At 37.5% G+C, this 24,095-nt stretch overlaps 1 protein-coding gene across 1 annotated transcript; it reads right to left on the bottom strand.

Annotated features, from left to right (window-relative positions):
* Nucleotides 1-11,280: 11,280 nt before the first annotated feature.
* Nucleotides 11,281-20,560, bottom strand: LOC131860199 (uncharacterized). Its single transcript, XM_059214577.1, has 2 exons — nt 20,445-20,560; nt 11,281-11,632 (listed from the first exon to the last, which is right to left on the bottom strand). Exons 1-2 carry the CDS (start codon nt 20,558-20,560, stop codon nt 11,281-11,283), a joined length of 468 nt encoding a protein of 155 aa, XP_059070560.1.
* Nucleotides 20,561-24,095: the final 3,535 nt, after the last annotated feature.

Genomic DNA, 24,095 nt, shown 5'->3' with positions numbered 1-24,095 from the left:
GGTGTTTGTTTATTAGTGGCAACCACTTTTGAGTTTCCAGTTCTGAAATTTTGACTTGGTCACCCCATTTATTATAATTTGCGAGTCCCCTTCGATGATGACTTGTGTAATCTTCTGTTTAATACAGAGTCATAGTCCAGCCTCCAGAGCCCAGATCTCAGCTTCATTGTTGTAGCATATCCAATTCCTTCATATAGTCCGCTGATAATTTTACCATGCTCATCTTGGATTATTACACCAATACCGGATTCCCCCGGGTTCCCCCTACTGGCTCCATCAAAATTGAGTTTTGTCCATTCTTTAGGAGGAGCCTTCCATTTGACAGATTTTCTGTCGACTGGCTTCTTAGAGGGGCAAAATTATCTAATCTTCTAAGAGACCAATACTTTTCCATTTCGCAGTCCCAATTATTGTATTTATTAGGGCCACCCTTTAGTATCTTACCATTTATCACTTCTTCGATTGCTCCTTTTATTTTGTCAATCAACATAGTATCTGATAGTGATGTTCCTTTGAAGATTCTTCAATTCCTTTCCTTCCAGATGTGCCAAACAATCATTGATGGATTGACCATCCATAGGTCACTCCACCTTGACTTTTGTCTGATTGGCCAGGATAGCAGAAAGTTCAAGAGCATTTCGTTCTTAGCCGTGGACCAATTTATCTGGGCGAGGAACCAATTCCAACAAATTTCTACCACTGGACACTTAAAGAGTAAATGGTTGGTTGTCTCTTCATCTGCACAACACATCACACATCGATTGGGAATCGAGATGCCTATAGTTTTAAGTCTATCACCAGTCAGGATTCTACCGTGCCGTGCAATCCACAGAAATGACCCTGCTTTTGGCAATATTATTTTACTCCAGCAAAGTTTGTGAGGCCATGCATCATAAGTACCCCTATGTCATTGTATTTCATATCCTAGTTTGACACTGTACTCCCCGGACTTTGAGGTGCACCAAATTATGTTATCATCTTCACAGGAGGCTGGTAATTTCCTATCTTTTAAAGCTTCCCAAAGTTTTGTGCATAGTACAGGATTACCAATATCTATTCTTTTCCAATTTCTTAGACTACTTGTGTCTTCATGATTTTCCATATAGTTGCATACATGTCGCCCAATACTATCCTCGACTAGATTAATCCACTCTTTATCTTCAAATGTTTCATAGAGAGAAGGAAACCCATTCCATGAATCTCTCCAAAACAATGCAGATCTGTCATTCCCAATCTGCCAAGAGATGTGCTTAGTGATAATATGTCTGCTATCCCATAGGAAGTTCTATGTGGTTGAGCCCCGGCCCGAGTTGGCCACTGTGAGAATCTGGTTAGGGTTGTCCGAGTACAGTTATTTCTTTTGAAATAATCTAACCTAGAGTTTCTGGGGATCTTTGCATATTTTCCATGAGAGTTTAGCTCCAAGGGTAGAGTTTTGAAGTTCCATTTTTCTTAATCCAGCTCCCCCATCTTCCTTAATCAAGCATAATGTGTCCTAGTTAATTAGTGGTATTTTCCTATTATCTTTGGCACCGTCCCAAACAAATTTCTTGAGTAGATTGTTCAGATTTTTTCCAGCAGCGACCGACATTTTGAAGCATGACATACTGTATATAGGGATGGTGGATAAAACTGATTTAATCATGGTGATTCTACCCGCCTGGGACAACCACCTATTCTTCCAATTCTCTGATTTTACCTGGCATGCATTTATAACATCATCCCAAACTTGAGATTGTCTGCAACCTTTGTCAATCCGAATCCCTAGATATTTGATTGGGAGCTCAACAATTTTTATATTCAGATGTTGTGCAATTCTCATCTAGGCCATCTTGGAAGTATTAAAGAACAGTAATTGGGATTTTTCTCTATTCATAACTTGTCCTGATGCCATTGTATATTTCTCTAGTGTGTTTTTGATACCAATTTCTTCCCGAATGTACGTTTCTCCAAATACTATTGTATCATCTGCAAATTGGGAGTGTGTAATGGCCTCAAATTGCTCATGAACTTTGATTCCTCGCTAAATGCCTTCACTATGTCTTTCCTGATTAATCTCCCCAAGACTTCCACCATAAGAACAAAGTGAAGGGGATAATGGATCACCTTGTCACAGACCATTTGTGGCACCAAAAAACCCATTCAGATTGCCATTAACAAGAATGAAAAAACTCACAGTGCTAATACAGAACTTTATACATTCAAGCCAACTAGCAGGGAATCCAAATCTATCCAGGACTCGTATAAGAAAATTCCATATCACTTTATCATATGCTTTGGCAACATATAGTTTGATAACCATACCTTTCAATTTATCTTTATGGAGTGAGTGTATGACTTCGTATACCAGAATGATGCTGTTCGCGATTTCACAACCCGGAGTAAAACCATTCTGATTTTTAGACACAAGTTTTGGAAGCAGGTTTTTCAATCTTTCAACCATGGCCTTGGATATTATTTTGTAGATAGTGTTGCATAATGATATTGGGCGGAACTCAGACATGGATTCACAAACCTATTTTTTGGGAATAAGTGTGATAATAGTGCGGTTGATCTCTTTCACAAATTTATGCTTTTTCCGGAATTCCTCAATCACATTCCAAATATCCTTCCCCATGAAATCCCAAATTTTTTGAAAAAGCTCTGCCGTTATGCCATCCGGTTCGGGTGCCTTTTGGGGATGCAAAGAAAATGTGGCATGTTTAATTTCCTCCCAAGAGTAAGGAGCAAGTAACATATCGCAATCAGAGCTAGAAATTTGAGGATTAATGACTTCCTCAATCATTGGTATTAAACTCGACTCCTACGCAATGCCCCCTAATATGTCCATGTAATACTTGAGAGCAATCAGCTCAATGTCATTGGCCTCGGTCTTCAAAATCCCATTCTCATCTTTGATTGAGCATATTTTGTTGTTGATCCTTCTGGCCTTGGAAGAAGCATGAAAGAATCTAGTATTGAGATTTCCCTTAGCAATCCATAGTTCACTAGCCTTATCTTTCTAATACAGTTCCTCCCGCTTTAAAATTTCCATATACCGTGTTTTAAGTTTTTTCTCCAATTCAAATTCAACATTGGTCATACCGAATTGCATTATCCAATTTCCAATTTCTTCTAGCTCCTCCTCAATTCTACTTTTATCCACAAATACATTTTTGAATGACATTTTGTTCCAATCTTTAATTTTGTTCTTCAGGAACTTAATTCTTTTAACAAATTTAAAGCTAGGAGACCCATAATAGATATTACCTTCATTCCACCATTCTTTCAGATTGTCAAGCAACCTCTCATCCCGCCACCACATGCTCAATACTTTGAAGAGACTCTTCTTGCTACGAGTGTCCTGTGCAATGGATAGGGATATTGGCAGATGATCCGAACCAATTTGGGGGACAATTTCAGTTTCCAATGAATACTTGCAACTAATCCACCTCTCACCCACCAAAAATCGGTCAAGTCTTTCAGATATATTGGAAAAGTTTAGCCTCCTATTAGTCCATGTGAATTTTCCATTCTTAGGAATGATATCGATCAGCTTGCAATTCGCTACAAAATCTCTAAAATCCTCCATCACTTTTGAAGGTTTTCGGAGACCTCCCACCTTCTCATCAATGTCCAAAAGGGCGTTGATATCTCTAGCAGCTATGACCATATCCATTTCTAATGCCTTAATTTGATTAATGATTTCATTCCAGACTTTCAATTTTTCCTCAGTCTTGATAGGTCGATAAATATTGAATAACAGGTAGGAGAGGTTTGATTGTTTATAGACAATGGTGTAGGCCATCCAATGGTCAAATGATGCAATAGGATGTACATCAATTTTCGAGGGGTTCCACAAAATTCCCAAACCCCTAGCCACGCCTCTGGCATCCTAAAAAATGCCTTCCCATTTGAAACAATATTTGATGAACTCAACCGCCTTATCCTTACTTAGCTTTGTTTCTTGTAGAATGAATATTTCTGCATCAATCTTGGCCAAGGTTCTCTTGACCAAGCGTTTTTTGTCAGGGGCTGATAGGCCCCTGACATTCCAAGAAATAATCCTCATTGTCCCCCAAGCGAGGCCTTTCCTCCCTTGGAGCGATTCAAATTTTTTAACATACTTACAATACTCTTCTCATTTGCCCTTTGTTCCCGCACTGTCTTATGGCTTCTCCTCCCTCTTGTGCATTTCGCACCCCCAAGGATGATATTGGTCGACTGACTGATGCATCTAGGAACTACCAAATTCAACTCATCTCCATTATTGTTTGACTCCGATGCTTCTAAATCAGGTTCTTGAAGTGCGACCTCAACAGGGGGTTTTCAATTGGAAATATTTGCATATCATTGTTCATATCCACTGGGTTGTCTTGTGTCGTGGTCACCATGCTTGCATCTTGTTTAAATTCATGATTGGTAAATTTAGGTCCTTCTAAGAGTAGGGTTTTTGATTCCATTTTTTTCTCTTTTTCTTTCCATACTTGTTTCCGTTTTCTGGGAGGGCGGCTAAAGGCCTTTCTCACAAATAATCTGCATTTGTCTGAATTGTGAAATAAAATTCTACATCTTGAACAAGCCCTAATTTCTTTTTCCACTTCAATCTGCTGTTTCCATTCACCATTCGTTGAAAGTAGTATCACCGAAGAGGGAATTGTCTTTACGACAACGATTTTGAGTCTGCCATAAGTATATAGGTCTCCCTCTATTATATCTTCATCAATTTCCAGTAGAGTTCCAAGGGTTCTTCCAATCTTTTCCAGGCTTGTCTCGCTCCAATATTCGATTGGTAAGTTGTATAGTAGGATCCATACAGGTTTATCATATACATCCAGCGATGTGGGATCGAAATTTGGAGACCAGGGCTGCATATACACTGGGTGATTGTTCAAAAACCAGTTTTTGAGATACAAAACATGATTTTGTTCTTTTTCTTCAAGAAAAACTGCTACAAAGAAGCCTTTGGGCAGAAATTTAATCATTATGTTCTTCCCCCAATTTTCCTCGGTCTAGGAATGGATATCCTTCCTTGGTAATTTTGGTCCCACAATTTTTGCAATGATCCCATGACTCTCAAAGATCAGATTCTCATTATCAATGTCTTCGGTTAGGTCAATTTCAATGCTGCCGGATGGCTTCTCCTTTTCTGTGAAATGGTGATGGATTAAACTATCTCCACTATTTTATGCTCCTCCTTCTGATTGCTCCTCACAAGGGGTTTTGTGATTATTCTAGTCCACTTCCAATATTCTCCATTTCATAGGTCTTCGCATTCCTATGTCCGCATCATCTCCATACTGCCCTTCATGTGCGCTCCTCTGCTTCTTGCACCTCTGTCTTTCGCTCTGCCTTTCGCTCTACCTTTTGCTCTCCATTTTAGGTCCATAGCTATGCATAATGAAGCAGGGAACCTTTTTTTTGGAAAATCAATAATGTGAAAGTTCAAAGTATATTACATTATTATATATTAATTATTATATTATTTTATAAAAAAGTATTGACATCTCATCATTATATAAATAGGTTAAATAAAGTTACACGTTTAAATTTTTTATATGTTTGATATAAATAATTTTATGTATTTTTCTCCTATTAATGGGGTAAAGAAGGTTGATCTTCCTCTGAACCCTCATGCTGGTGTTTCTTGGACTGCTCCAGAGTTGGCCTAGATAAAGACTAATTTTGACTGAGCATCCAAGAGCAATCCAAGAATTAATGGAGCTAGATTTATTGCTAGAGACCACATGGGTATGATTCTAGCTCAAAGATCGATCAATCTTAGGATAACAACTGACAATGAGGCAAAATTCAAGGTGACCTTGATTGGACTGGAGTGTGGTAGAGATCTCAAAGCCACAAAGGTACATTTGGAAGGTGACTCTTTGAGCACAACCAATGCCATCTGGTAGAGACATACTCCTAACTGAAAGTTGTAGAAGTGGATCATCCCAATTTGGGAAGTGGTAGGAGAATTAAAAAAATTCAAAGTGTTGTATGTATAAAAGGAAGGAAACAAGATGGTCAATGAGTTGACCAATATGGCCTTGATCACACCTTGAGGCAGTTGATGACTTGGAAAGGTTAAAGGGAGTTGGTGGCAATGGTGAAGAGGCATGATTTCAGGGCTTACTAGATGGACATATTGGAGAATGATTTCTTTGATAGGATGAGCTCGTGTTGCCATAATTTCCATATCCCACATTTTTGAGGTGACAAAGCACACCACCAAATTTGATATCTATAGTTTTGGCTTCAAAGTGAACACGTGATAGAGCTTTAGGTGTGCTAATGAAATATCATACTTTTGAAAGGTGGGAGTTAGTTATTGGCCTTAGTGGTGACTAGGCGAGCTGGAAAATGGTACAAAAAGGATACTGTGCATTCTATAATTTAGTATGGACTATAAAAATCTTATCTCTCTATAATTTAAATGTTTAGGAATCATGCATTTTTCTTGTTTTCCCTCTAGGCTTGTTCTGTCATCATAGTTCACGACATCAAGATTTTAATGCGATGTGGTTTAATGCCTTTATATGGTGATTGTAATGATTGTTTCATAATTCTAAATTATGTTATGTCCGATAATTGTGGTGGTAGGTGTGAGTGTGAGATGGATAGTCCTATTTGGCTACTCTATAAGGAATGTATGATGGATTTTCTCAGGGAGGTCTCTAAGAAGAGGCTTAAATGTGTGCTCAAGTTGAGCCATGACTTAGTTATTCATGCGGTGAAAACGGTGTTGGGCAATGAGTTTTTTAAGACAATTAATCATCACCGAGTAAATGTTGTTATCTCATCTGGATGTTTCTTACTTCCCTACTCAATGCAAGTGAATCCAAGGAAATGGCAAATTATTTATGCTAGGGTGTGCTTAAGAATCAATTTATGGGGGATCTTGGTGATGTCCTAGAAAATGTGATTGTTTGTAAGGGTATTCCTCTTCCAAAGGATTTATATGTGGTGCAAAGGCAAGGTCATGACGTAGACTAGACCCCACTGATTTCCTCTACAATTTCAAACTCAACTTCTTGCAGAAAGCTTGCAGTGGAAAGGTGCATTAATTTCCTAAAGAAATTGTTCGCTTTGATGCCAAATCATAAATATGGATGGTTCCACAAACACCTTCTTGATGAAGGCCTGATTGAGTGTGATATGGTTGCAGATGGTTTTGAGAAGGCAATCAAACAAAAACCTATGGAAGGAGACAATTCTGATAATACGATGGTGGATCAGGATAAACACTTGGCTTGTAGTCCCTCATGCCTAGTGAAATCTAGATTTGTAACCAAAATGGTGGAGTAGTATGGATAGTCTTTTGCTAGACAATTTTCTTGTTTTTGTTTGTTGTCAAAATCCTTGTTTATATGTCTAGGTCTTTGGATACAAATATACTATGTACAAACAATAATAGTGGTTTGTTGTTGGTAGTATATGTCTCTTTTGTCCTATGAGACATTTTGGTAGATATGTCCCTATAGTGCAGTCTAGTAGTGATGTTGTTGGTAGGGTAGTAATAACAATATGAAACTAATGGCTAGTTATTGCAAATGAACTTTATCATGTATAATATTTTAATACTTTAATATAATTGGGTGCAACCCCTTAGTTGCTTTTGATTGATAAAAAAAATCATTTTATGTATTTTTTAAATTATCATTAAAAATTAAATGGTTCCAGTTATCAATGATTGGATACTCAAAACAAATAAAACCAAAATAATTAGGATTATGTAATAGAGACCTTAATTTTAAATTAATATTATTTAAAATAATATTATGAAAATGCCAAAAAATATTAAGTGAATAGTCAAAGAACTATTAAATCCAATAGAATAATAGATAAAACAATTTATAATACTATGATAATGCCCAAAAAAAATTAGTGAATAGTCAAAAATAGAGTACTATTGTCCAATAGAACAATAGATAAAGCAATTTATATATTTTGAAAGAAATTTGACAAAATATAAATATTAGGAAATTTAGTCAACCTATTTTGATTCTTGGCTCTCATTGATTTATGCTTTGACATTTAAAAAACTTGATGAATGCATTAACATTCCTAATAAAAAGTAATTATAATATAATATTTTAAGTTACAATATTAATATATATCATTTTATAATATTTAATATAAAAGCATATATTAATTTAAAATATTTTCAGAAACATAATATAAATGCTTTTTATGTTTATAATATTTTTAATATAAAATTTGAATTATTATTTTTGATTGGTAAATGTTACTGATGCCCTGCAAAATGGACAAGGTTAGTCTAAGAGAAACAACACAAAACACACAAAAAAACCGTTAGTGTTATTTAATCAAAAACTAATCTAAATAGACATATCAAGAGAGACACTAAAATCATGCTAATATCTCTAACTAATGAAACAAAGATAATGAGGCATCTCCAAATGCCTCTTAGCATGCTCTTAGCTCCTTCTCCCTTGTTCCTCTCCTCTCCAAGTTCCAAAATAGTGTAGTTCTCAGCAGCTTTTTGCACTATGGATGCTTATGTAGGTTTGAGATTGAAATATTGCTCTAAATGTAAATAAAGAAGCTAATATTTAAGCTATTGATACTAAAATGATTTATTTTAACCAAAATGACAACATATTAGTTAATTATGCTAAAATGCTCTCTTAAAATGCCTATAGCTTAAATGCATACAAGTTTTCAAGATTTGGATTATGAAGAAATGGGCTCTATTTATAGGAAAAATGGAGCAATGGATGGTTGAGATTGAGCAATCTCAACAAGGGTCAGGATTGAATGATTTCAAATCCATGTGAGGGCTTTCAACCCAATCCCAGGATGACAAGTGTCAATGTGAGATAGGTTGAGAGGAGAGGGAATAAGCATTAAATGCTTGACATGACTTTGGAAGTTAAAGTCAAGGTTAGTTGAATGAATAAACTCTTTATTCAAAGAATAAAGCTTTTATCCAATGGATAAACTCTTGTGCAAATGTGAAAATGATAAATATGGTCAAAACAATAAATGTTTGGGGAGACAAGTTTGAAATAACCATAAATGGTAATGTAAGAGCCATTAGTGGTCTTGGAAGACTTTGGGGGTTAATTTGTTGAACACACAAAGCATTAAATGCTTTTCAAAGACTTTGGAGTCTTTGAGAAGTGACTCCATTTTGCTTAGGAATGTGACAATAATTAGGGGATGGATTAGGCTAATTAGGAAGGGGTTAGAAGAATCTAGAAGGGGATTAGATTTTTGCAAGTGGATTTGGTGGGTGAGGGAAAATAGGATTTTATTTAAAATAAAAATTCATTTATTTCAATAAATGTGTGCAAGTTGCATTTGTAGGAAAATGCAAGTGGGGGGGATTAAATGATTTAAATAAATGTTTTATTTAATTTATTTAAAAGAGGAAAAGGGGATTAAATGAAATAAATATGATTTATTCATTTAATTGATTGTGAATTTGGTATAGTGAATTAATTAAAATAAATTGAATAATTTATTTAATTAATAGGAGAATGTTTGGAGATGAATTAATTAAATATTAATTCAATTAACTGGTGGCTAGTGCATTTTTAATCAAATAAATATCGAATATTTATTTAATTAAGCTGGACAGATTTGTGTGACTACAGTTACTTTTATTAAGATTTTCAGGAAAATACAATATCATCAAAGTACCAAACATGTATAATATCCACATCCCAACCTATTTTTATAGAGTATTATAGTCTTAGTAAAACGAAACTATCCCCCATCCTGCATAGAAAATACCTACACCTAGCAAAAGTCTCCCTTCCTACCTTTTGAAACATCCACACCTAAATACATCTTTCAATTTGAAGACAACACTAACTACATTGAGAAGTTCACTACAAAATTTTGACACGGGCTATTCTAGTTTGCTATTACAATTTCCTTGCCTTTTTCGCTTGATGCCACCAATCGACCACTCGTAGCCTCAGAACCACTTGCAACCTCTTTGTTCTCAGGTGGGAAGCCAATCCATAATGTCCGTCTTGACTTCTTCTTCTTTGACCCTCACGGTTGACCTCTTTTATGTCTCGAAGATGATGTCGTAGCAAATGGTGTTGACCGCACTCCATAAGGACCCCATTTCTCCAGTTCCTTTCTCACATTATGCTATTTCCTAGCCTTCAAGATTTCCTTAAGACCATGCATACTGATTTGAGAAAAATATCTACAAACTTCTTTATTGCAATTTGCACTCCATAGAGGTATGGACACAGAGGCAGAGTGAATTCACTCACATGTAGCCAAACACCATCTGGGCATATGAAACATTTACCATCTCACGTCATCCTCATCAAACTCTCTAGGCCCCCACACCATTCCTTTCTAACATAGTCATTGACCACCCAACTCACCATTTCTTTAAATTCCAATTTGAAACACTAAGTCACAAACATGGAGGCAATATCAACATTAGTTTTGTATTTGAACTATGCCTTCAAATACTCATCCCCCAAAACAATTTTGACGTGGTTAAGGAAATCTATATCATCAAACATGAAAATGTTTTACAATCTCTCATCTGAGATTTGGCCCTAAAAGGCCATCATGGGTTTCACCACCTGCAATGAGAAGTTAGGTTCCATTTTCTTTGTGGCTAAAAACTCTCCCTTTGAGAAGTGACTCTCTAACTATAGCTAGATAGATATGTGTGATATTCTGCTAGGAAAGAAACACCTTTTGTGAAGAACAAACAACTCCTGATAACTTAAATGTCGCCCTAACTCTCCTCGAGCAACACGCCAACTTATCCAGGATCGAACTCTCCAATTTGAAGAAGTTTCCATAAATGCTTATGGCTTTTCGAGAAGTGAGTAATGAACATGCCTTCAAACTATCTTGGTTCAATTCAGTACATAGATGTGAAGGACGCTACCACTCTATCCAAACGTTGCAAACTCAAATTCCAACCATACTTCAATATAATCTTGTCAAGATCTTCATAAATATGGCATGTATCTTGAATTACTCGATCGTAATAACCTCTAATAAGAATTTAAAGCCCCTCATACGAGCTCACAAATTTTTTCAAGGCAATCAAATTGTTTTGGCTTCACCTACAACCACTACCAACAAGTAAATGGGAGCCTACTAATAAAGACTTCAAAATCATTCAAAAATATTACCATTTGGGAGTGAAATGTTCATTTAATTGGTATCACCCTCTTGTAAATCAAAAGCTTGGTTTGCACATAAGTTTGCTTCTTTATTGCCCTCTCTTAAGATGTGGATCACTTTAAATATGTGAAAATATGGAAGATTATTTCTAATGCATCAGATTTCTCAATTTAGCTTCCAATTATCCACCTCACCCTTCAAGATAGCATGGATGATAATCTGAGAATCACCTTCAAGCTGTAAAATTTCCACTTCTAACCTCCTAGCTAATCTAACTACCAGAAGAGTTGCCTTAACTTTGGTCTCATTATTTGATCCCATACCAATATTTTGACTCCAATTAGCAATTTTATGACCATGGAAATCTCTAGCTGTACAACCTGCACTTGATGGGCTTGGATTACCATGCGCCACGCCATCAAAATTGACTTTGATCCAACCCTGATTCGACGACTTCCAGATTGTTTTATCCACCACTTGTTGAGAAGGATTAACCCTCTGGAACCCATTAACAGATCTATAAAAAATTGAATTATAAATTTATTTATTTTGCATTTATTACTAATATCTATATTGTTTTATATTAATGTATATCATTTTGTAATTTTTTTTAATCAAAATACATATATATTATAAAATATTTTGAGAGATGGAATAAAATTGCCAATATTTTTAGTATGAATTTAGAAACTTACTACATATTGTAAAGTAAATTTACTTTTTAACACTTATTGTTAATAAAACAAAGAATCATGATCGCTCTCTCTCATTCCCCTTCCCACTCGGGACTAATTTTGAATCAACTTGTTGTTGCAGTTCTTCCAGTTATGTCCTCTACATGTGGGTTGATGGTGCAGGAGCACCCTTCAAAGGGCTCCCACCATTTGTTTTGTTTGTGTTCTTGCTTCTTTATGAAGCCATTGTAAATAAAATAAAGAGCCATGTGCTCATAGGTCCTAGGTAGGATCCTAGTTGAGGTCTTAGGGTCATAAGTCAAGATTGAGATTTTCTTGAAAATAGAGGGTATGTGTGCCTTTGAGGTGATTAGGGGTCCTTCTTAGCATGTTGGTGTCCTTAGGTTTGCCCAATGTGGGTCTAGGAGTCAAGAAAAGCAACATTGAGAAAGTTGCTCAAAAGTTGTAAAAGTTGCATGACAACTTTTAAAAGTTGTCAAGCAACTTTTTTTCACCTAGTGGCCAAAATTCTTAGTTTGGCATGGACAACCCTAATATGGGCACATAGACCAAGGAGAGGGTAGTATAAGTATTTGCAAACCCTAAGTTAATGGGTTGGATGTCAGATGTTGTACAACCCAAGCAAACTAACTGACTGTGACTGCAAATTTTGTTGCTAGTGAGCACAAATGGAGTAAAGAAAGATCATTAATGGATTGATTTTCATGCAAAACTATGTGGAGTGTCTTATATGGTGTGTTAAATTTAATTTTGAGCAATTAGATCAGGTTTTGGTTTGTAAGTGAGGTGTGTTTGTAAATAGTTTGTAATTTGCATTCTCTCTGTCCAGTTTTGGACTGGTTTGAATAAATGGGCTCATAACTCCATTTGCCATTGTGGAATCACCATGAAACCATGGGGAATGAGAGTAAAAACCCTGTACTATAGTTCAATGCAAGAAAGGCCCTTTGAAATGCAAGGAGGCCATATAAGGACCCATTCCTAGGTGAGATTGGACAGTGCCTGACTAGGAAGGGTCAAGTTGCAGAGGTCTTGGAGAGCAAAGAAGGATAGAGAAGAAGGCACCCTTTGGAGGGGTTGTAGAGGGGTGAGTGAAGCATCACTGGTGTGAAGGAGGAGCCTCCACCAATCCAGACAAGGTGGTTAAAACACAAAACATACACTGTGACCTAGGCAGACCATAAAAACCCTCACAAAACCCTTAAAAACCCCAAAATTTGCCCAAGGTACTGTACGGCCACTTGGAGGCCCAAAACTAGAGAAATCCTTGAGCCCTTGCCAAATGAATGGTAGTCCATTTTGGGAGTTTGGGTAGTTCATGCATCATTTGCAAGAGAGAGCCCTAAAAGTCCGGATTAGAGGCCTAATAGGGGCTTTTCCTTGTAGCCCTATTTTGTGGGAAATGAGAAAAATGGTGGAATTGGTAGGAGGGATGAAGGTTGCAACTTCTTGGGGGCACATGGATGGATGTAAAACATGGTTTAAGACCTATCCTAACCTTGCTAGGACCTAGAAAGTAGTAGGACAAGCCAGGCCCTTATTAGCCATAGTAAGGGGTTTTGAGTCTCATGAGTAGGTGAGACCTTAGGAGCAGCATTGCAACTCATTGGTGGGTGGATTGGGCAAGGTCAGGGGATTCCTTAAGCAAGGGAAGTCCTAGAGACCCTATGGTGTGAAGAGAACACCAGGTGATCCAAGGAAAGGATCCAAGAGCATAGACTAGGCTAGTCTATCCCAAACCCCATCCCATTAGATTGGTATCAGAGCCAGTTAAAGGTTTGGTGGACCATGTATGTCTCTGTATTCTAGTGAATCAGTAGGGGAAAGCACAATTGTCACTAATGCAGAGCTGGCTAGGGAGGTAGAAGAGTAGAAGGAGAAGAATAGACTCCTTGAAGAAGCTATGAGTGAGATAAGGGATAAGCTGCAGGAAGTGGTGGATCAGAGGACACAAGGACCTTGGGGAGAAGACACCAAGGATAAAGGCAAGAAAACTATAGACATAGATGACATTATACCTGAACTAGATCCCTTGTTTAATGAATAACCATTTGTGAAGGCTATTAAGGCTTTGAACACCAAAGCTTTTGAAGGATTGCCACATTTCAGTGGAAGGATGGACATTGACACTGTCATGGAATGGATTGAGGGCATGGAAAACCACTTTGAGTGTGAGGGAGTGATAGAGGCTCAAAAGGTTAAGGTTGCCAAATCAAGATTAAGGGGAACAACTTTGACATGGTAGAAGTACCTGCAAGAAGAGAGAGTTAGCATGGGGAAGCTACCTATTGCCAATTGGAAGGCCATGGTGAGTAAGATCAAAGAGAACTACTTACCAGAGGATTATGAAGTCCAGCTTCATAAGAAGAGATAGGGTTTGAAGAAAAAAGACCTTGATGTGACCTCCTACACCGAAGAATTTCAAAAACTTTGTCTTAGATCCAAAGTCCAAGAAGATGAATCTATTAAGGTGGCTAGGTATCTAATCGGCCTAAAGTGGAACATTCAAGAGGAGATAAGCCTATGGACTCCTACTACTATTCAAAAATGTCATCAGCTTGCTATCAAGGTGGAAGAGAGGAACAAAAGGAAAGGAGACTCCAATAACAGGGGTAGAGGTAGAGGTAGAGAACAAATGAATCACCGAGGTGGTTACCAAAGCAAGGAAAATGAGCAGAGGAACCAAGGAGAAGCCAAGTTGACTGAACATGGCAGTGAAACCAATCTCAGAGGGGGCCATTCTAGAGGAAGAGGTGCACAAGGTGGTCCAAATAGGGGTAGAGGTACTAGTAGAGGTAACTCCTACTTTGCAACTATGAAACGTTACAATTGTGGTCAATTGGGACACCTGACATATAGATGCCCTGACAAGCCTACATCATCAAATAGTGGAAAGAGGGTTTCTTATGCACATGAAGACTCTTCAAGCAACAAGACACCTGAAGTGGACCATATTGAATTAGAGACTAGAGAAAATCTGATGTTCAATAGGGTCTTGACAAGATAGCCAGTCAAGAATGAACCTAAGCATAGGAGAGCATTGTTTAGGGTGAGATGCAAGATCCTTGGTAAAGTTTGCAAGGTGATAGTTGATTCAGGGTCAACTGATAACATAATATCAGAGGAAGCAACCAAGAAGTTGAAACTCACAAGGATACCCCACACTAACCCATACAAGGTGACATGGTTGAATCATGAGCAGAGTGTGCTAGTCAATGAACAGACTTGGGTAGAGTTTTCTATTGGAGGATACAAGGATAAGATCCTTTGTGATGTGTTACCTATGGATGCCTGTCACCTATTACTAGGTAGACCTTGGCAATTTGATAGGAAGGTGATCTATGATGGAGAGGAGAACTCCATTTCATTCAAGAAGGACAACAAGACCTTTAAGATTCAGTCTTTGACAAAGAATGAAGAGGGAACTTCAAGAACACCTAGTGTCTTATTGGCTACTATTAAAGAGTTCTTACACTTGCTACATGAGGAAGAGATAGTGAAGTGTGCCATCTTTGTGAAACCAAAGGAGGAAGAAGACAAGTTGCAGGTAGAAGTACCCAAGGAGGTGAAGCAAATGTTGCAAGAGTATAAGGACATAGTGAGTGATGGAGCACCTGCAACACTCCCACCAAGAAGGTCTATAAGTCATCAAATAGACTTTGTTCCCGGAGCATCCCTACCTAACAAAGCTGCATACAAGCTCACACCTGATCAGAATAAGGAAGTAGCAAGGCAAGTGCAGGAGTTATTGGAACAAGGACTGATTAAGAAGAGCATCAGCCCATGTGCAGTCCTGGTAGTGCTAGCATCAAAGAAGGGAGGCAAGTGGAGAATTTGAACTGATTCAAGGGAAATCAATAAGATCACCATAAGGTATAGGTTTCCTATTCCTAGAATAGAGGATTGGATGGACTGTTTAGGAGGTGCTATGTATTTCACTAAATTGGACCTTAAAAGTGGTTATCACTAGATTAGAATCAAGGAGGGTGATGAGTGGAAGACTGCTTTCAAGACCACAGAAGGGTTGTATGAATGGCTCGTGATGCCATTTGGACTCACCAATGCCCCAAGCACCTTCATGAGGTTGATGAATGAGGTGTTAAAAGACTTCACAGGCAGATTTGTGGTGGTGTACCTAGATGACATTCTCATCTATAGCAGAACCAAAGAGGAGCACTTGAGCATTTGAGGTTAGTCTTAGAGAGGTTGCATGAGGAGAAGTTATCCATCAACCTAGAGAAGTGTGACTTCTTGAAGCAAGAGCTGGTCTACTTAGGATTTGTGGTGTCTAAAGGAACCTTGAAGATGGATCCAAGCAAAGTGGAGGCAATCTTGAATTGGCCTGCACCTAGAACAGGAACTGAAGTTAGGAGTTTCCATGGTTTAGCTCAATTCTATAGAAATTTTGTGAGGAACTTCAGTGGCATATGTGCACTAGTCCTTGACACCATAAAAGGAGGCCTTAAAACTAAGTTTAAATGGACTGAGCAGGTTGACAAAGCATTTCAATTGTTGAAGCAAGAAGTAGCCACAAAACCTATCCTTCTCCTATCTACTTTTGGCAAGCTATTCACATTGGAGTGTGATGCAAGTGGAATTGCAGTAGGGGGTGTGTTGAGTCAAGAGGGAAGACCTGTGGCATTTTTCAATGAGAAGCTTAATGAGGCAAAGAAGAAGTACTCAACCTATGACCTAGAGTTGTATGCATTAGTGGAGTCTCTAAAGAAATGGAGGCATTACCTACTTCCAAAGGAGTTTGTGGTGTTCACAGATAACCAGGCATTGAGTTACATTAACACTCAAGAGAAGCTTAGCAATAGGCATTTGAAAGGGATGGAATATCTCCAATCCTTCACCTTCACCATCAAGCATAAGAAGGGGCAACTCAACAAGGTGGCAGATGCATTAAGCAGGAAGTTGTTGACAGTTCAAGAACTACAGTTGCAGAGCATGGGAATAGAAGGTTTCAAGGACCTCTATGAAGGAGATGAAGACTTTTCATCAGCTTACAAGGTTTGCAAGGAGTTTGAGAACCATTTCCATGGTGAGTATGTAGATTACACTCTCCAAAATGGTCTCTTGTTCAGAGGTAATCAGTTATGTGTGCCAAGAAGATCCATGAGGGAAAACCTTATCCAAGAGAAACACAATGGCAGTTTAACTGGACACTTTGGAGTCAACAAAACCTTGGATTTAGTACAGAGGTACTACTATAGGCCAAAGTTGCCAAGAGATGTGAAGAGGTATGTGGAGCAATGTGGTGTGTGTCAAAGAGCAAAAGGAGGATCAAGCAATGCTGGTCTCTATCAACCATTACCGGTACCAAATAGGCCTTGGGAATGTATAAGCATGGACTTTGTAGTAGGACTTCCCAAGACAAAGACATGTATGGACAACATCTATGTGGTAGTAGATAGATTTTCCAAGATGAGCCATTTCATTCCATGTAAAACTACACATGATGCTAGCTATGTTGCACATCACTTCTTCAAAGAGATTGTTAGAATTCATGGACTCCCTTTAAGCATTATTTTAGATAGGGACAACAAGTTCATGGGCCATTTTTGGCAAACATTATGGAGGAGACTAGGAACTAACTTGTCATTTAGCTTAGCTTACCATCCACAAACTGATGGTCAAACTGAAGTCATCAATAGGGTGTTAGGCAACTCGTTGAGGTGTTTAACTAAGGAATATGGGCAGACATAGGACCTAATCATTCCTCAAGCAGAGTATGCATATAATGACAATGTGAATAGGACCACTGGTAGAAGTCATTTTGAGGTTGTATATGGCAGACATCGAAGGGGAGTATGTGAGTTGAGAGACCGTGGTACTTTGGAAATTAAGAGTGGGCAAGCTAAGGACTTCACTCAAACCATCAAGGAAGTCGAAGAGCAAGTCAAGAAAGCCATCCTTGAATCCACTCAAAAACTAAAAGCAAAAATGGATGAGAAAAGGAGAGAGGTTCAGCTCAAGGTGGGTGACTATGTGATGGTCCATTTGAGCAAAGCTAGGATGCAAAGTGGTAAGCCTACCAAACTGCAAATGAAGAGGGTAGGACCTTGTAGAATTCTGGCGAAATATGGTGAGAATGCCTATAAGGTTGAACTTCCTTCAGACTTAGCCATTTCACCAGTCTTCAATGTTGCTGATCTGATCATGTACAGGGGTGAGATAGAAGGGCAAACTGAGAACCAAGCCAAGGTACTACAAGACTTGGATATGAATGCCTTACCTCAAGTGAAGCAGTCTATAGAAAAGGAGATTTTGGAGTCAAGAGAAAAGAAGTCTACTAGACACTAGGTCTACATGGAGCACTTGGTAAAATGGGCAGGCCAACCTATATTTGAAGCAACTTGGGTGGAGGAGAGCAAGTTCAAGAAGCTAGGCATTGATCCGGCTCTTCTCACTCCCCTAATTCCTTAGCTTGTTGCAGAGGGGGAGTATGGTGCAGGAGCACCCTTCAAAGGGCTCCCACCATTTGTTTTGTTTGTGTTCTTGCTTCTTTATGAAGCCATTGTAAATAAAATAAAGAGCCATGTGCTCATAGGTCCTAGGTAGGGTCCTAGTTGAGGTCTTAGGGTCATAAGTCAACATTGAGATTTTCTTGAAAATAGAGGGTATGTGTGCCTTTGAGGTGATTAGGGGTCCTTCTTAGCATGTTGGTGTCCTTAGGTTTGCCCAATGTGGGTCTAGGAGTCAAGAAAAGCAACATTGAGAAAGTTGCTCAAAAGTTGCAAAAGTTGCATGACAACTTTTAAAAGTTGTCAAGCAACTTTTTTTCACCTAGTGGCCAAAATTCTTAGTTTGGCATGGACAACCCTAATATGGGCACATAGACCGAGGATAGGGAAGTATAAATATTTGAAAACCCTAAGTTAATGGGTTGGATGTCAGATGTTGTACGACCCAAGCAAACTAACTGACTGTGACTGCACATTTTGTTGCTAGTCGGCACAAATGGAGTAAAGAAAGATCATTAATGGATTGATTTTCATGCAAAACTATGTGGAGTGTCTTGTATGGTGTGTTAAATTTAATTTTGAGCAATTAGATCAGGTTTTGGTTTGTAAGTGAGGTGTGTTTGTAAATAGTTTGTAATTTGCATTCTCTCTGTCCAGTTTTGGACTGGTTTGAATAAATGGGCTCATAACTCCATTCCCCATTGTGGAATCACCATGAAACCATGGGGAATGGAAGTATAGACCCTGTACTATAGTTCAATGCAAGAAGGGCCCTTGGAAATGCAAGGAGGCCATATAAGGACCCATTCCTAGGCGAGACTGGACAGTGCCCGGCTAGGAAGGGTCAAGTTGTAGAGGTCTTGGAGAGCAAAGAAGGACAAAGAAGAAGGCACCCTTTGGAGGGGTTTTAGAGGGGTGAGTGAAGCATAATTGGTGTGAAGGAGGAGCCTCCACCAATCCAAACAATGTGGTTAAAACACAAAACATACATTGTGACCCAGGCAGACCATAAAAACCCTCACAAAATGTAATGTCCCTGTTATTTAGGGATCACTATCCTGCAAAAACAAATTGTTAGAATACAACAAACATATATATATATATATATATATATATATATATATATATATATATATATATATATATATATATATATATATATATATATATATATATATATATATATATATATATATATATATATATATATATATATATATATATATATATATATATATATAAAATGTAAATTGCCATTGAATTTTAAAATACTTAATTACATAATCATCATTTTAATCTAAAAAAGGATATGAATGCCGTACAAAGTATGTCCTTAGGCGGCCGTGAAGCTCGTCTTCTTGGAACCTATCTTGGTTCCAAGCCCTCCAGGAAGTCGAAGGTGAATTTGACTCCTGTCTTGAATGTAATTTCTTACATCCAAGCCCTCTAGGAAATCGAAGGTTATTTTGATTCCTGTCTTGGGTGTACCCAAGCCCTCCAAGGAAAACCATGAGTCATTCCTTGCCTTGGGTGATGCATCCCATCACCTAAGTCCTCGGAGTGGACAGGCTAGATCCATCTCCTCTTGGTTGAACTTAATCAACCAAGCCCTACATATGCATATCAATAATCAGTATATATATTGCCCTAGGGATTTCATAATCCCTTCCTTAGACTAAGGGAGTTTCCTCCCTATAGCCTCCAACATGGGTTTACATTTGTATTTATAATGCACTTTGATGATTTAGTACTATTTAATTTCCTAATCTACATTTTATGTTAACATGTATTCCTGATGTATTCTTTAACATATATTCATATTAAATATACCCTATCATTATTGACATATGCATTATACCTTCCTTGATAACATCTATATTCCTTGATCATTCCTTATGAATAGATTAGTATATTAATTAATTGTAATCCTTAATATACACATGTTTTATGCCTTAATATAATCTTACTACTGTTCAATGAAATGTACTTTAATTAATATTAACATATTAATTATCATCCTTAATTAATGCGCAATGAAACATATATTAATTAACATTAACATCTATTAATTATCATACCTAATTAATATTTAATGAAATATACAATGGTTACTATTCCCATATATTAATTCATACTAATATATTAATTTATAATATATTTACCTTACCTCTTACTTGTTGGTCCTGAGGTCTGCTCCTGGCTGCTCTCCTGTATTTTTCCCTCCTCCTTTCTTTGTGGTGGCTGCTTCCCTTTATATGTTTGTGAAGGGATGCGAACCTCCATGATCCCCTTCCACACCAAGGGGTGCGGTGGCAATCACAGCCCATGCTGTGATTACCATCGCACCTCTTGGTGCAGGGGAATCGAGGGGGTGGCTTTTTAAATATAATGATATTAAGTCTGCTTTAATATTAAATGTAATGCTTTGGTTTTATTTGCTTTAATAATATCAAACATAATACTTTTTGTTTTATTTGTTATATATTAAAATAACACTTCTTTCATTAAATTAAATATATGATATTTTAATTAATTCTTTCCTTATTATATAAATGTATTTACTCTTTAATATTATACTTATTATATTAAATATATTTCCTCTTTTTAATAGAATACTTATTTTATCGTATTAGTCATGTATTTACAATAATCTTATTTACTCGATCCATATCCTTAATATTATTTACATAACTTTATATCAGGGGCTGATGCGGGTTTATCACACAAAACCCTTTAATACCCCAAAATTCGCCCAAGGCACTGTACGACCACTTGGAGGCCCAAAACCAGAGAAATCCTTGAGCCCTTGCCAAATGAATGGTAGTCCATTTTGGGAGTTTGTGTAGTTCGTGCATCATTTGCAAGAGAGAGCCCTAAAAGTCCGGATTGGAGGCCTAATAGGGGCTTTTCCTTGTAGCCCTATTTTGTGGGAAATGAGCAAAATGGTGGAATCGGTAGGAGGGATGAAGGTTGCAACTTCTTGGGGGCACATGGATGGATGTAAAACATGGTTTAAGACCTATCCTAACCTTGCTAGGACCTAGGAAGCAGTAGGACAAGCCAAGCCCTTATTAGCCATAGTAAGGGGTTTTGAGTCTCATGAGTAAGTGAGACCTTAGGAGCAGCATTGCAACTCATTGGTAGGTGGATTGGGCAAGGTCAGGGGATTCCTCAAGCAAGGGAAGTCCTAGAGACCCTAGGGTGTGAAGAGAACATCAGGTGATCCAAGGAAAGGATCCAAGAGCATAGACTAGGCTAGTCTATCCCAAACCCCATCCCATCAGTTGAGGATTGATCTTTCTCCTATCGATGTTGTCATTTCTCTTGTTGTGTCTCCTCTTCGGCCCTCTATTATTGTTGTGGAGGGTTTTGTTGGTATCGCCACTATGGAGGGATTTTTTTCAGGGCCATACCATCTATCCCCTACCTCTTATGATGGAGTTGTGGTGGGATCTATGACTTGTCTTGTAAAATATATTTCTAATGTTGTTAGTGTCTATTCTTGTTGGGATAGGACTCCTCCTCTCTTGTATAGGTCTAATTAAAATCCAACATCTTTTCCTCCTATGGTAGTGTTGGGTGAGGAAGTTCATGGGAATGAGAATTATTTTGTCTATAAGGGGCTTATTTTTAGATTTAATAGATCGTGGTTTCATATCAAAGACTTAAACCTCTATATCTCTAAGTATTGACATCCCATTGCTAAGGGTAGTATTAATATTTCCCTTGTAGGATTGTCTTGGTTTTTAATTCAAATGATGATCATATTGCAATTTTAAATCCCCACTCTTGGTTTTGGGGATTGCATGCCCTTCTTCTCAAACCTTTGTGTTTGGATTCACCTTCCAAATTTCCTGCTTCATTTCTAGTGAAACTCTTATTATATGGGAGTTGGGGACTCTTTGGGTCATTTTATTATGGTAGGTAATTCTACCACCATGTTCTCTCATACTACTTATTGTCGCAACCTCGTGGAGCTAGACTTGTCTTTACCTCTTCCTACTGAGGTAGTTTTGTAAGTTGGGGACTACTCTTGAATTCAACCTTTGGATTATGAGGGCATCCCTTTTCATTCTAGATGTTGCTTTTTCTACTAGTCATTTGGCTTCAATTTGACCTCACTCGAAGGTTTTCCATTCTTCCTCTTGGTGGAATGATGCTAACCATGATTTTCTTATGGTTTTGAGTTTGGAGATTGTCTTTGATTTGGAGGCCCCAATTACTTTTGTTGTTGGTGTTGCTCTTGACCATGAGGCCTCAACTCCTTCAGTTGCTTTGGCTCTTGTGATTCACACTCCTCCTTTTTTTTATGTTTTTTCAAGTGGGCCTAGGTAGAGGTTTTTCATATCAATTTAGATTTTTTTTTTCACATGAAACTTTTATAAAATATTTTTAATTTTTTCAGTTTTAATTATTAAAAATTTTGGATGGCTAATTTTTTAAAAGTTTGAAAATTTGTGATTTTAATTTCTTACTGGTGTTAAAATAATGATACTTCCAAGTTTCTATAATTTTTATTACTATAAAGTCCTATAGAACTCTCCACTTTGTTGGAATCAAGGGGAACACTGAGAGGGGGGGAGGTGAATTAGTGTTCTTCAAACTTTAACTTTAATCAATTCTTTCAACCACTTAATGCATTTAATCAAAAGAAAGATGCAAGAACACAAAACAAACAACCACAACACCATAACACCAAGATTTTTATACATGGAAACCTGGTCAAGGGAAAAACCACGGTGGGGATGAATCCACAATATGAGTATACTCAATGAGAATGCACATGCATTTGGGCGACACACTACCCAGAGCTCACTGCTCAAAAGAGAGGCTCACTACCTACAACTCAATTAAAAAAGTTCATTGAATTATTTAAATTAAGAGTAGCATCTACAAATTCTTGTTTATAGTTTCGGTTAAGCACATTATACACACTTTTCATACTCCACCTTATGCTGCTCTATTTCACTATTTTGCTAAGATTTGCAGCACAAATCTCTATCCTGCACACATGGAACTGCACACAATCTAACAACAAAACCTTTCTCTCCCCCAAAATGATCAAAAGAATCTATCTTATATATCTGCAATAAGAAATTAAATCAATTGTATGTCGACTCAAGAAAACTTGCATTGTATGAAACGTGTACAAACTGTTGGCTAGATCTGAACCCAAATACTAATGTGGACCAAAACAATTGATTACACGTTATTGAAACTACTGGACACAATATTTGGACCATAAAAATAATCATCAAGATCATTCCACATAATCCACATAAGGATTATCCACACAAGTCTGCCATTAACCCAAAAACTGATACACAGAAGCTTCTAACTCACACACAAATAATCACTAGATGCTAAAACTCTAGAATAAGTTAGTCCAAACATCGATAAACCTTCCTTCATATTCGCAACACAAAATATTAACCTGAGAATAAATACTATCCAAAATACCGAACTCTGTTAGATGCTATGTTCTAAGCTTGTCGGACATGAACCAATCTCTAATCTGACTTCTGATATGATCTAATATAGCAACGTGGATGGATACACTGATTTGGGTTTCCATAAATGACAACACCGGATGACCCGTGCAGTGTCTCTTTCCACCACACTTGTCATTATTGTGTGTGTGAAAAGTGGATATAGTTTGCAAGCTGTAAGACACAACACTTCAATTAATTCATTGCATGCATGGTTAGACAAATATAATCATGAATATAAAAACCATAACAAATCAACCTATTGCCTTCTAAAAGATGCGAGTATAGACTTTCTCTCAAATTTGTCTAAGCAATACCAGTGACTAGAC

Source organism: Cryptomeria japonica, chromosome 11 (assembly GCF_030272615.1).
Source record: "Cryptomeria japonica chromosome 11, Sugi_1.0, whole genome shotgun sequence".
In the NCBI taxonomy this organism is placed as follows: domain Eukaryota; kingdom Viridiplantae; phylum Streptophyta; class Pinopsida; order Cupressales; family Cupressaceae; genus Cryptomeria; species Cryptomeria japonica.
The sequence above is the reverse complement of the archived record's forward strand: the minus strand, read 5'-3'. Positions and strand labels throughout refer to the sequence as shown.

Excerpts from the sequence above, each read along its gene's own strand:
- LOC131860199 (XM_059214577.1), bottom strand. The coding sequence starts at position 20,560 with ATGGAGGTTCGCATCCCTTCACAAACATATAAAGGGAAGCAGCCACCA. Across the intron at positions 11,633-20,444 it reads TCAGGACCAACAAGTAAGAG|ATCTGTTAATGGGTTCCAGA; the intron begins GTAAGGTAAATA and ends AATTTTTTATAG.